Here is a 12,492-nt window from a genome sequence, read left to right as displayed (position 1 = left end):
AAGTGGGTCGAGAGACAATGGCCGTCCAAGGCTCCTTCTTTGTCATTTAAAACTAAGAGAGAACCACGATCAATGAAGTTTGGATGAGTTATGTTGGAAAATCAACATAAATAAATGACATGAGATTCAAAATCATTAAATACTCATAATAGTTTTGATTTGGTGTTTGATGAAGTTGATATAAGGATATAAATAATATGAATATGACAAAAATAAATGTTGAGCTTTGCACAACTGGAGTATGAATTGGAGACGCCGTGTTATATCAGGATTAACCATGAGTTTTGTTTTTCTGCTCCTCCACGCTGACGACAGCCAGTAGCCGGAGACGTGATGTTTTCTGGTTCTCCGTCAGTTCCGTTCTTGAGAACACGGTATCTCAATAACGTCTTGAGGGAATTGAGAACAAATATTCACCCTGAGCCCGTTTGGTTTGGCTCAGGCTGTATAAATAAAATGTGGTATTATTATCACGATGAACTGATTAGATGTGAGTGGTCAAAGGTCACTGTGACCTCATGAAATCCTTTTCCCTCATTGAACCAGCTTCTTCAGGATGAGAGAGCTGTCTCCCCCCCCCCCTCCTCCTCCATGTTTCCCGCTGTGTCTCTGCTGCATCAGACACTGAACACGGTGCCACGGTGATGGGAGCCCTTTGTATTTTAATGCTTCTCTGTCCAACGCCTGGCAACGGCAGCGTGGCAACGGTGGCCCCCAGCAACCATGCACAAACAGTGAGTCACAACCAGCCGTGCACACCCAGCGGAGCCAGGGCCGCTGGGCTGAGCAAACAGGAACAAGGGGCTTAGAGAGCTTAGAGAGGGAGCCCCGAGGCTGACACACACACACACACACACACAGGATCACGGCCAACATCTAAACAGTCCAGGTTAATGAGCTTTTAACTGTTTGATTTAACGGCTGATTAACACAAAAAAGAAAAAAAAGAAAATCAGGTCCACCTCCTTCAAACCACCTTTACAAACAAACTTTGACTTGTTTCATTTAAGAGCGACCGAGAGCTGGATTCTCTTTCTCTGCAGCAGAACTAGAAAAGTTGAACATTGGACTTAAACCCGTCCCGAGGTCAGAATCACAGTTTAGTCCAGTCGATGAATTCGTCATCGCTGCTAACTTCTTCTCTGTCAGACATTTTCTTATGTGCTTTAAACACTGACACACTTTTCCATGATGTTACGAACGTCCTTCCAATCATTGTAAATACAGTTATGTTGTTCAGTTACACGCAGCATCTATTGTACTCGAGAGAGAGAGGCATCCTCCCATGTGACTCACGGAGGTTTCTATCTTTTAATTGGTAGTTTTACTTGTTGAGTGTTAAGAACAGAGGGTGATTTGTGGGAAACAGGATTGATTTTAAAATGCTTGTGATCACATTTAAAACAAACTCAAAGTGAGATTTCTGCTCTTCTCTAGTTTTTCTGTCTCCGTCTCATGAAGCTTTGCCTCAAAGGTCAAACTCTCACAAAGAGCTCCGTGACTCAGAGCGACAGTAAACCTGACGCATGAAAACACAAAGAACAGAAAATTCAATTCTTCAACGTAGAACTTTCTCCATCCAACAGCCGAACGTTCTCCCGAAATCAAACACACGCAACTGATTAGATTTCTCCACATTTACGTCAGCCCGTGCAGCGGAAGCGGTTTTTATCCTCCCCTGGATCTTTGTCTGCGTTTTACGACTGTTGTCGTTAAACAGCGACCGGGATGTTTGTGTCTCTGTGTTCAGAACACGACACAGTCGACCTTCAGAGACGAGTATCTGCCCTCACACACACTCACATCAGGTCAGTCTCTCTTGGTGTGTGTGTGTGTGTGATGAGGGCCGCCGCCGCTGCTCTGCTCTCGCTCTCTTTCTGGTTCCACTCTCTCGTCCCTGCAGCTCAAACAGGTGAGTGACAGATGATAAAAAACACTGAACACAACGAAGGTGAGATGTTTGAGAGGTTTTCTTCTCGGCAGGTGTAAAATGTGGAGTCCCACAGGGCCGGGGGCCGACGGATCCGTCTGTGAGGGTGGTGGGAGGGAGCGAGGCCACGTACGGATCACACCCGTGGCTGGTCAGTGTTTAAATCCTCTGTTTCCCAGAAACCAATTTATTCTATGTGCATTCTGACTTGTTAGTTTGGTCCATGTCCCACCTACTAACATGGAGGTGGCAGGACAGCATATAACCTCGACTATGAGCAGCCACCAGGGGGCAATCCAGGTGTTTTGGCTTCATTTTCAGGGAGCTGCCATCTTTGTTTTCAGTCGATATTTTCATTTTACATTTCAGAGTCATTAGATGAGCGCACGGTAAGTTTGATTCAACATGCACTCGTCTCCTCTGAGCTTCCGTCTCTCTCAGGTGTCCCTGCGGCTCAGAGGCTCTCACTTCTGTGGCGGCTCCATCCTGACCGGGCGCTGGATCCTGACGGCCGCTCACTGCTTCTCGTCCGTCTCCAGGTTCTGGCCTCACTCACCGGCACCTTCACGACCTCCTGCCTGTTCCGACACTAACAAACTGAATCTGCTCAGAGAGTTCCTCGGAGGCGTGAGCGTGGCCGCGGGAGAGTTTGACCGCAGAGTGGACGACGAGGAGGAGCAGGTCTTCGGTGTGAAGAGCGTCACCGTGCACGAGAAGTACCATCATGCTTTGCCCATGGGCCACGACATAGCTCTGGTGGAGCTGGATCAACACATCCGGCTCGGCAGGTTTCCACTCTGACGATTAGTTTGATCCAATGTGGTTAAAACGGATCAGTGATGGATGACGTGTGACTTTTACCACAGGGATCCGTGTCCAGCCGATATGTTTACCTTTACCTGATGAGAAAACCCTCCCTCGGACCAGGTGCATTGTGGGTGGATGGGGCAGGATAAAGGAAAGTATGTCATTTTCTCACCCCCACACCAGATTTTGTAAAAGCAGAGAGGAACATCTCTTCTACTGTGGTTTCACAGGAGGCCGTCTTCCTGCGGTTCTGAGAGAGATCCAGTTGGACTTGGTGGATCCGGCCAAGTGTAAATACGTCCTCCAGACTCTCCGAGGGCCGGCCCGACCTCAGTCCGCCATGACGGTTCTGTGTGCGGGGGCGGAGCGAGGAGGGAGAGACGCTTGTCAGGTAGAAATCTACTGAAACCACTGATGCTTCATCTAAACATATAAATCTCATTCCATCCCATCGTTACTCCCCCGCAGGGCGACTCCGGGGGACCTCTGGTATGTCCTGCAGGGTCAGGCGGAGGTCACAGGGTGGTGCTGGGTGTAACCTCCTGGGGTAAAGGATGTGGTCGGAGCTGGGGCAACAACAGCATCCGCCCTCCTTCCAGAAGAGGCTCTCCTGGGGTTTTCACTGACGTCAGGCTGCTGCTGCCCTGGATCAAACGTAAACTACGACAGGGTGAGTCGGACGAGGGGGTTTTATTATCGTCCCTCGTTTTTATCCTGATGCATGAACTGTTTTTTATTTTCACTAAATTTAATTTGATGCTGGTTGCATCACGGGAAATTCAGCAGTTCTGACTTTGACACACCAGGAACTCAAAATCTGAGTTTGTTGTTTTATAAAATTGTTGAAATAAAGATTTGATTTTTTGTTCAGCTGATGAGCAGCAGCGGAGAAAGACGTCATCAGGTGAGTTATCTGTCGTCACAGCCACAGTTGTTCATCTGTATTTAGTGCCTGTGCTCCTCACGTGTGTGTGTGTGTGTGTGTGTGTGTGTGTGTGTGTGCACATCAGGACTCTGCAGTGTGAGCGACGGGCCTGTAAATGACAGCGAGGGAGTCATCAGAAACCCCGCCCTCCCTGGTGATCGCTACGACAACAACGAGTGAGTGACATCGTGACTGAACGCTGTCAAACGTTTATGTGTTACGATCTTAAACATTTTCTTTTGGCTCTTTGTTTAAATTCAGACCAACAAAGATCGATGTGCACTTTCTGATTCAGTGATCACACGAGTCGATAATTAAAATATGCAACAAGTCGTTAAAATGTCTAAAATCAAACATGTGTATTTTGTTGTGTTCTTACATCATCAAACAACATTTAAACAAATTCACAATTCATTAAACTATGTCAGTACATAACATATTGTATGTCTAATAACTGTGTGTGTGTGTGTGTGTTCAGGTTGTGTGTGTGGAGTATCACGGCTCAGCCAGGTCACTCTGTCCTGTTGGAGTTGGAGCACTTGGATCTGGAGAATGAATCCAACTGTCGCTACGATCGACTCAGCGTGTCAGCAGGGATCCACAGGCCTGTAGGTGAGGTACACACACACACACACACACACACACACACACACACACACACACACACACCAGACTGTTTTTCTTATTATTATTTTACAGGGATTTTCTGCGGTCGTGTCCCACAAAGCCCTCTTCTCCTGAGTCTTTCCCAAAATGCAACACTTCTCTTCTCCTCAGACGTCAGCAGAACAGGAAGTGGCTTCATCATTAGGCATCGTGCTGTCCAGGGACGCCCTGATCCTGGTGGGACACACACACACACACACACACACACACACACACACACACACACACACACACACACAAAATGCAGAATATTTGCCGGTTGACACACTCTCACTCTTTGAGTGTGTACTTATACTCATACTGTGTGTTAGCACGTACAGGATGTCCATCTCTGTTGTTTGTTGAATGTGTGTGTGTGTGTGTCTGTGTTCACAATCAGGTTGCGGGACAATTGTTCTCATTGAAGACGAGACTGTTGTACAAAGCCCGAATTACCCACAATCCTACAGCAATGACTGCGTCCTCCGCTGGGTCGTCTACGCTCCACGCGGTCACGTTGTTAAGGTGACGCGTGAAACCGACCGCGTGACTCTAAACGTGACGCTGCCACGTGATGTGACATCACAAATCAAAGACTGGTGATAACTCTGTTGTGTTCCAGGTTGAGTTCACTGACGTCGAGCTCGAGGAGTCGGACAGATGTTTGTACGATTCCCTCACCGTCCTGGCAGACGTGGAGCAAACGGAGGAGCTGGGTGAGACGGATGAAGAGGATGCTAGAGTCTCGTCTCTCTCCTCCATTTATCTCTGCGTCCTTTGTGTTACCACATGATCATCGGTAGCTGTATTGTGTACTTTGTGCAGCGGTGCTGTGCGGTCGCAGTGTTCCTCCTCCGGTTCTGTCGTTCCACAACGTCGTGGTGCTCCAGTTCTCTTCAGACAGCAGCATCACGCACAGAGGCTTCAGGGCGACACTGTCCTTCATCAGCCGCTCAGGTACGTGCACAGTGGAACACACAAGATTGTTTGACCTCACAAGCAAAGGGCCTGAAGCGGCATCTCGCCGGTTCGATTCCCACCTCTCCCAAACAGGTTTTCCCCCTCCTCTCCTTCACTGTCAAATACAGGAGATGTAATACTCTTAAAATATTCTTTACATGAAGGGACGTGCATCCATTTAAACGAAGTCGTTCACAACCTCAGATATTAAAGTTAAATTAAATGCACCCACAAGATGCAATATGCACATGACCAGTAGGGGCAGTATGGGGACGTGACGGGAGGGCCATTGCCGCTGCACCGTGATAAATATAAGGAAATAGCCGGTGGCAGATCAGCAAGTTGATTCAGAAAGTTTATTGTTTTCATAATGTAAGTCTCTCTGGTGCGCCACCTGCAGTTTTCGTCCGGTACTGAACGAGACACACGCATCAAACACGGTACCAGCAAAAACTACACGACAGCCATTTTAAAAGCACAGACACTGTAAACGTATTGATTCAAAGCTCAGGTGAACTCTCCTCTGCTCCCGCAGACCTGCACCACGGTGACGGCAGACCTGGCGTCGAGGGGCCAGGAGACGTTTGGAGAATTCCCCGAGGTCACGTGACGGTTCACCAGCAACGCTCACATGGTTTGATGTTTGTCATTAATCTTTGGTTTCTTTCTCCTCAGCATCTGAATGTGTTGACTGGAGTTTTGTTGATTTAGAGAGAAAGAACAAGAATCCACAGAGAGCGAGAGAGGAACTGCTGCAGGAGAGAATCAATGTTAACGAGGTTCAAGATAAATATTTCTTATTCTCCGAAACAGCAGAACAGAGATGCAGGAAACCAACTGAGCCAGTGTCCGTTTGTCTTCTAGTGTTTTCGCAGGTTTAAGGAGGCCAAGCGTCTGCCTGACTGGTATTTAGAGAGTTAACGGGACATGTAACACTGGAGTTAAACCTGAGACATGAGAACAGCTCAACAATATACGAACAGCACAACGACACATGATCCTGAAAACTAATCCCAGTGTTCAAATCTAATATAACTTCAGTCAATTTGTTTTACTAAACTTTGGGATCAGATTGTTCAGCTTCTCTCTCTCTTCTGTCTTTATCTCCGTGTTTTCTGGTGCAAAGATGAAATTCAGTCTGTGTCACCGCAGGAAGATTCAAAAGAGAATTAGATCTTTTTTTGTTTATCTTGGAAGAGTTTAAAATAATAATATAATTCTGTATTGAGAACTGTGTGTGTGTGTGTGTGTGTGTGTGTGTGTGTGTCTCCAGGGTTCGTCCCCACCACACCCAGCTCCTCTGGGAATGAGTTGCTGCTTTGTTGAAGAGTTTCTCTTGTTTGAGCTGAGCTCTTATGTAACTTTAACACGTCAACACAACAGTTTGTATAATTGACTGTTATACAAATATTGTTATGCAACTACCTCTGAACCTGGAAAGTGTTTTAAAGGAAGTAAACAGCACCGGAGACCCTCCTCCACCCAGAAGTAACTTTAGCATGAAGAACAAGTTCCTTTAGTATTTGAATAAAACCGTTTTAAAGCAGGTATATCTTGTATATTATCCTCGTTACATCATGTCGGCTGGTTTTTATTGTTTATCACCAGAATAACGTTAAAATCAGATTTGTCAGGTTTATGTTAAACCTCATTCTGTGTTTACAGACAAAAGTAAAAGAAAACATGTCAGTACAGATACAAGACATTTATCAGAAACAAAGACTCATGGAAACTCCTTCTGAAGTCAGCAGTGTAAATAACATGAGCATGCTGAGTAATAAATAAACAGACTCCAACTCATGTAAAACTGTTGACAGGGCGGCCTCTAGTGGCAGATTGGAGAAAGTTAAAGGGAATCTCTTTAACTCATCTTTGTGAAGCTGCTTTATCTTGATTTGTTTTCAGACAATAACTGAGCTGATTCCTCTGTTTCAGTAAACCTGGACGTGTCTGTCCCTCAGTCCAGCGGCGGAGACGAGTCCTCCAGAGGTGACGAGGATCAGAAGACTCTTCATCTGGAGCTGAGCTCAGATGATGAAGACTCCGGTGGAGAATCCTCAGGGACGATGTTATGACCTGTTGCTTTACAGAAACAAATATTGTGGCTTCTCTTTTCTACTTTAGTGACTAGTTTCTAATTTAAATGTTTTCACCTCAAACACTCAATAAGATAATTAAATATGATGTAGCTGTGTCCTATAAACCAAACAAGAGACACTATTTTTATATTCTGCATTTAAAATACTTTATATAACATGATGTAGTTTTACTTTTGATACTTAGAGTTTACTTTTCTAATAATAATATCTCTTGTTATTTTGCTTAGTACTTTTTTCCAAATGCAGATTTGTACTTTTAACTACAGAACAAATCTGTTCATGATGACATCGATGTTTATAATTTGAATAACTCTGTACTGCTCGTCTCTTGTTCGTACTTCATGTATATGGACAAAGTTGTACTTGGTCAGTTAAAGATCATTCAGGCCCATGAACAGATAAATGTTTATATAATCATCAATTATTGAAAAGTTGTTTTAATAAGTTTAATGAGTCATTGTCCTGAAATAACTGTGAGTTCTCAACATTCTCTCCTCGGTTCAGGTTAAGTTATTGATTTACGTGATTTTACACCAGGTACTTTATTAAAATACAAATCATTTGTACTGGGGGTTCTCACAACTTTTAAAAAATACACAACCATTTCCTCTTTGAACTGTACATTTGAAATTAATAAACTTTTTTTCTCTTCAGGGCCAGAGTCAGCCTCAGAGTTTATGTAATCTCTCTCTCTCTCTCTCTCTCTCTCTCTCTCTCTCTCTCTCTCTCTCTCTCTCTTTCTGTGTGTGTGTGTGTGTCTCTCTCTCTCTCTCTCTCTCTCCCTCTCTCTCTCTCTCTCTCTCTCTCTCTCTCTTTCTGTGTGTGTGTGTGTGTGTGTGTCTCTCCCCCTCCCTCTCTCTCTCTCTCTCTCTCTCCCTCTCTCTCCTCCCCTCTTCTGTGGTGTGATTTCCAAACTGCATGTTCACGTCCTCTTCACTATATAGAACCACAATCATGTCTGTCCTCTGATTGGTGCTTTGGAGTGTGTGTCACCCTTTCCCCCAGTGCACAACCACGCCCCCTTCAGAGGCCCTTCGTTCTGTGTGTGTGTGTGTGTGTGTGTGTGTGTGTCTGTGTGTGTGTGTGTGTGTGTGTGTGAAGCCTATCACTGCTCTAACTCTGCAGACTCTGATCAGCAGCTGTGAGGAGGAGAAGACAAACCTTTTCTTCAAACTATGGATCAGGACTTGGTGAGAGTTGAATTTCACATTATTCACATTTTTAATCACAAACTTTTCTTCTCCTTTATTTTTCTCTGCACCTGAAAGTTGCAGCTTTCCTTGAAGAGCTGCTCAACTCTCCCTCACGCCCACAGATACCACTCTGCTCTATGGTGCATTTAAAAATGTCATGTTATTGTCCCCGGTCTTTGTCCCTCAGGTGATCCCGGTGGCGGTGGCTGTTTCCGTGGTGGTGGTGACAGTGGTGATCGTCCTGCTGCGAGGTTCAGCAGGAGAGAAGAAGCGGCAGCAGCCTGTTACTCTGCAGGATCCTATGGTCAAATATTCACTTCCCCTCGTAGAAAAACAGGTGAACTGCACACAGACTCATGCTCTCGGCAAAGAACTCGTCCTGCATCAAGCAAACAACCAAACAAACTTTATCTATAAAGCAGTTGACCTGGACTCACATGCAAAGTCCTTTGGAGTTGATTGCGAAAATAAAAATATGAGTTCAAGACACTTTGACAACAGCACAGGAAAGTTAAGACGTGAAATGTGAATAAAACTAAATAAAATAGTGAGATAATGATGATCGAAGAACAAATGTTCACATTTTAAACGTGAAAACACACAAACTTCTGTCTCATGACGGAAACACAGACAGAACAATAACTTCAGAAAATAAGATCTGCTCACATTCACACTCTATATTAATTATATACTCATATTTAAGTATTGATGAAGCTTCAGGAGTTGTGTACGGAGGAAACTGGATTGGCTTGTGGTTCAACGATCTTCACACAAATGTTAAAGTCTATATGCTCAGTGAAAGTGAAAGGAGGTGGAGACTCGTCGTCCATCTCGATTTATAATCCATGGTTTTGTGAAAGAAGATAAAAAACAGAATAAAAAACATCTGTGGTTCTGCTGCATCAGTTTCTTCTCAATCTGACAATCTTACAGAAGAGAACTGCTCCTGAGCTCTTACATGCAGACTTGTGAGGATGTTTCTGAGTGTGTGTCTGTTGTGTGTCTGTTGTGTGTCTGTTGTGTGTGTCCTCGTGCAGGAAATCAGTCACGACACAAAGAAATTTCGGTTCGGCCTTCCCTCTGCTGCTCATATCCTTGGACTGCCAGTAGGTACTGGAGCTCGTCTTGTCTCGACTTGTTTCTTCTTTTTCTTCCCTCGTTTCTTCAGATCACGTTTTTTACGACTGAGAAGATTTTCTGTCCTTCAGGGTGAAAACTGACGAGCTGCTCAGACAAACACTTTGAATTCACACAAACACCTTTCAGATGAATTGACCTGGTTCTCTCTGAGAGGAGCTGCTGGTCACCTCCTCTCACCTGGTGTCACCTCCTCTCGTGTATTTATTCACATGACCTTATCTATTTTATAACTCTGTCTTCCTCCGCTCGTGTTGCTCGAGAACTTTGTAACATCATGAAGAGAAGTGTTTTATCTTGAAACTCTCTTGTGCAACATATTTTAAATGATTCGGGGACAATTTGTCCGATTACAGAAATTAAAAAGTCATAAATTGCTGTAAATACTGTGTTGAGAGTTAAAAACATTCCTGATGCTTGTGTTCTTTGACCTCAGGTCAGCACGTGTATCTGTCGGCCAAGGTGAACGGCAGCCTGGTGGTCAGAGCCTACACTCCAGTGACCAGCGACGAGGACCAGGGACATGTGGACCTGGTGGTGAAGGTAAAAACATTGAGGGAGCGCAAGACAAACAAACGCTGGTCCACCGGTCGGTTAACATAAAAACCTGTGTGTTTATTTATTCTCAAGCTCTCTTAACACAACTTTACATTTATTTAATCTCTGCACTTTGTTTATAATTATGATAAAAAAAAGTAATTTGAAGATTCAGGAGGATCTGGATTCTCTGGACGTCCCTGGAAATGTAGAGTTGAAACTAAAACTGTTCTTTGTGTAACGTCTCCGCAGGTTTACTACAAGAACACTCATCCATCGTTTCCAGATGGAGGGAAAATGTCTCAGCAGCTGGACAACATGGCCGTCGGAGACAGAATGGACTTCAGGGGACCCAGTGGACTGCTGGTGTACAAGGGAAATGGTATGAGATGAGTATTTATGTATTTCATATACTTTACATCTATGTGCAGTTCTTTCAGTCACCAGCAGATTTCACTGTGGTACAGTTTGATTCTCTCTCTTTTTTAAAAAGGTCAGTTTTCAATCCGACCCGACAAGAAGTCAGAGCCCAAGGTTCGAAAGTTTCAACACGTTGGAATGATCGCCGGGGGAACAGGTGCATTTATATTCATACGATTCTGTCAAATAGAACATTACTATATTATATACTATAGTATATATTAGTACAATGTGCAATAATGTCTGTGAAATGGATTCGGAGGCCGCCGCTCACACTCAGCCATCAGATATTTAATTTAGATTGAATTTGTTTAAAAGAGATAAATGACAGCATCTGTTAAACAGAACATGCAGTGTGTAGATAATGATGTGGTAGCATTAGGATACACTCAGCAACTACTTTAATATTTACTTACTTAGTAGAAATATTAATGTGCCACTTTTTTATTTGTTCTTCGGTAAAATGTTTGAGTTCTTCCTCCGCAGCTATGAGACTAATTCAACTGTGTCAGTGCAGGTTTCCTCTCTTAGAAATCTTAGAACTGAAGTTTAACTTGATGTTATTTAGTTCGGAGCCCCTCTGACGATCGTATAACTTTATTGAAAAGTTTTATTTCACCCCCGATGACTGAACTTCAGTGTTTCTCCATCACAGGAATCACTCCGATGCTGCAGCTCATTCGCAGGATCGCAGCCGACCCCAGTGACGACACCAGGTGCTCCCTCATATTCGCCAACCAGGTCAGATTGCGTGCAGCATATTGCTTTGGGAAAATCTTAGAGTCACTGGAGACGCTCCGGAGAAATAACATCCCTCCGTCTCTCACTCGTTCTCTCAGACTGAGAAGGACATCCTGCTGAGGGAGGAGCTGGAGGAGGTGAAGAAGAACCATCCGGACAAAGTGCAGCTCTGGTTCACACTGGACAGACCTCCACAGGGTAAGAACACGTGTCTACATGTATGAAGCTGAACGATTCTATATATTAAGTTTCTTACAATGAAAAAAATATGTTTTCAGCTCCTAACTTTACTGTTTTAGTTCAGTTTCTCATGAGTCTTATTTCAGGCAGCAGATCATTTTGAGATCCATCGATTGTTCCCTGGGAATTTGGAGAAAATGTCAGAAAACACTGTAAAATCTTAAGATCGTTATATTTATATCAGCGGCAGATCCTCCTCCACACAGTCCGCCATGTTTCGAGAGAAGCCGGAGAGATTAAACCGAACCCTGGCTCTGGAGAGGCCGTCGCACATGAGTTCGCTGTTTCAAGTCCACAGGAGGTTGTGAAATACAACTTCACCACTAGATGTCACTAGATCCAACATATCTGCGTTCTGTTTCGTGTTTATCGAGTAAATAATATCGAGTGACTGAACTTCTTCTTCTGAGAGGATGTACTTCATTTAACACAAACAAAGTTTTCTCAGGAGGATCAGACGACTGATATGAATATACATGTGGGTTCAGTGCCGGGCTGCGTGACGCTGAGTAAATCTCAAAGCCCAGGTCTCTGGGTTCTGAATATTCAGAGTGAGTGAAACCAAACAAAGACCGTGGAGGAGAATCCTCAGGCCGAGGACGGAGATATCTCCAGCTGAGAGTTACAGCGACTTGGCAACACACTCGTGTCTTCGTTTGCATAATCCTCAACGTGAGCAGAAACCAATGAGCGTCCTATTGTTGCATCACCTCTGTTGTGAGGGACTTGAACGCCTCACGTGTTGTATGTTGCATCTTCATTGCTCCTGAGCTGAACACGTCTTCTTCTCGATCATTATTCATCAGGACACGTCGTGCACTCGCTCTTCGTTAGTTACGTCATTCCTCGGGCAGCCTC

At 44.4% G+C, this 12,492-nt stretch overlaps 2 protein-coding genes across 7 annotated transcripts in view; both read left to right on the top strand.

The window, feature by feature from the left end:
* Positions 1–945: 945 nt before the first annotated feature.
* Positions 946–8,019, top strand: LOC109644191 (ovochymase-2). Of its 6 annotated transcripts, XM_069527723.1 has the most exons (16): positions 946–1,912; positions 1,984–2,081; positions 2,372–2,469; positions 2,542–2,714; positions 2,797–2,892; positions 2,968–3,128; positions 3,206–3,407; positions 3,609–3,641; positions 3,748–3,838; positions 4,141–4,274; positions 4,362–4,505; positions 4,708–4,832; positions 4,930–5,023; positions 5,133–5,264; positions 5,803–5,901; positions 7,203–8,019. In XM_069527723.1, exons 1-16 carry the CDS (start codon positions 1,729–1,731, stop codon positions 7,340–7,342), a joined length of 2,004 nt encoding a protein of 667 aa, XP_069383824.1. In that variant the 5' UTR covers positions 946–1,728; the 3' UTR covers positions 7,343–8,019. The 6 variants fall into 6 exon arrangements, with proteins under 6 accessions (XP_069383824.1, XP_069383822.1, XP_069383827.1 ...); XM_069527721.1 differs by having other exon boundaries at positions 2,372–2,714; XM_069527726.1 differs by having other exon boundaries at positions 2,300–2,714.
* A 184-nt stretch (positions 8,020–8,203) lies between these two features.
* The window catches only part of cyb5r2 (cytochrome b5 reductase 2), a 5,330-nt gene continuing 1,041 nt past the window's right edge, over positions 8,204–12,492 (top strand). The window contains exons 1-8 of the mRNA XM_020109525.2: positions 8,204–8,556; positions 8,747–8,896; positions 9,597–9,669; positions 10,133–10,239; positions 10,486–10,615; positions 10,727–10,810; positions 11,309–11,394; positions 11,493–11,592. Of these exons, the coding sequence (XP_019965084.2) occupies positions 8,542–8,556; positions 8,747–8,896; positions 9,597–9,669; positions 10,133–10,239; positions 10,486–10,615; positions 10,727–10,810; positions 11,309–11,394; positions 11,493–11,592 (745 nt within the window). The 5' untranslated portion in view covers positions 8,204–8,541. The remainder of the gene's footprint in view (positions 8,557–8,746; positions 8,897–9,596; positions 9,670–10,132; positions 10,240–10,485; positions 10,616–10,726; positions 10,811–11,308; positions 11,395–11,492; positions 11,593–12,492) is intronic.

The sequence above is a fragment of the Paralichthys olivaceus genome, chromosome 7, assembly GCF_024713975.1.
Source record: "Paralichthys olivaceus isolate ysfri-2021 chromosome 7, ASM2471397v2, whole genome shotgun sequence".
Lineage (NCBI taxonomy): Eukaryota > Metazoa > Chordata > Actinopteri > Pleuronectiformes > Paralichthyidae > Paralichthys > Paralichthys olivaceus.
The sequence above is the reverse complement of the archived record's forward strand: the minus strand, read 5'-3'. Positions and strand labels throughout refer to the sequence as shown.

Excerpts from the sequence above, each read along its gene's own strand:
- LOC109644191 (XM_069527721.1), top strand. The coding sequence starts at position 1,729 with ATGTTTGTGTCTCTGTGTTCAGAACACGACACAGTCGACCTTCAGAGA. Across the intron at positions 1,913-1,983 it reads CGTCCCTGCAGCTCAAACAG|GTGTAAAATGTGGAGTCCCA; the intron begins GTGAGTGACAGA and ends TCTTCTCGGCAG. Across the intron at positions 3,839-4,140 it reads GATCGCTACGACAACAACGA|GTTGTGTGTGTGGAGTATCA; the intron begins GTGAGTGACATC and ends GTGTGTGTTCAG.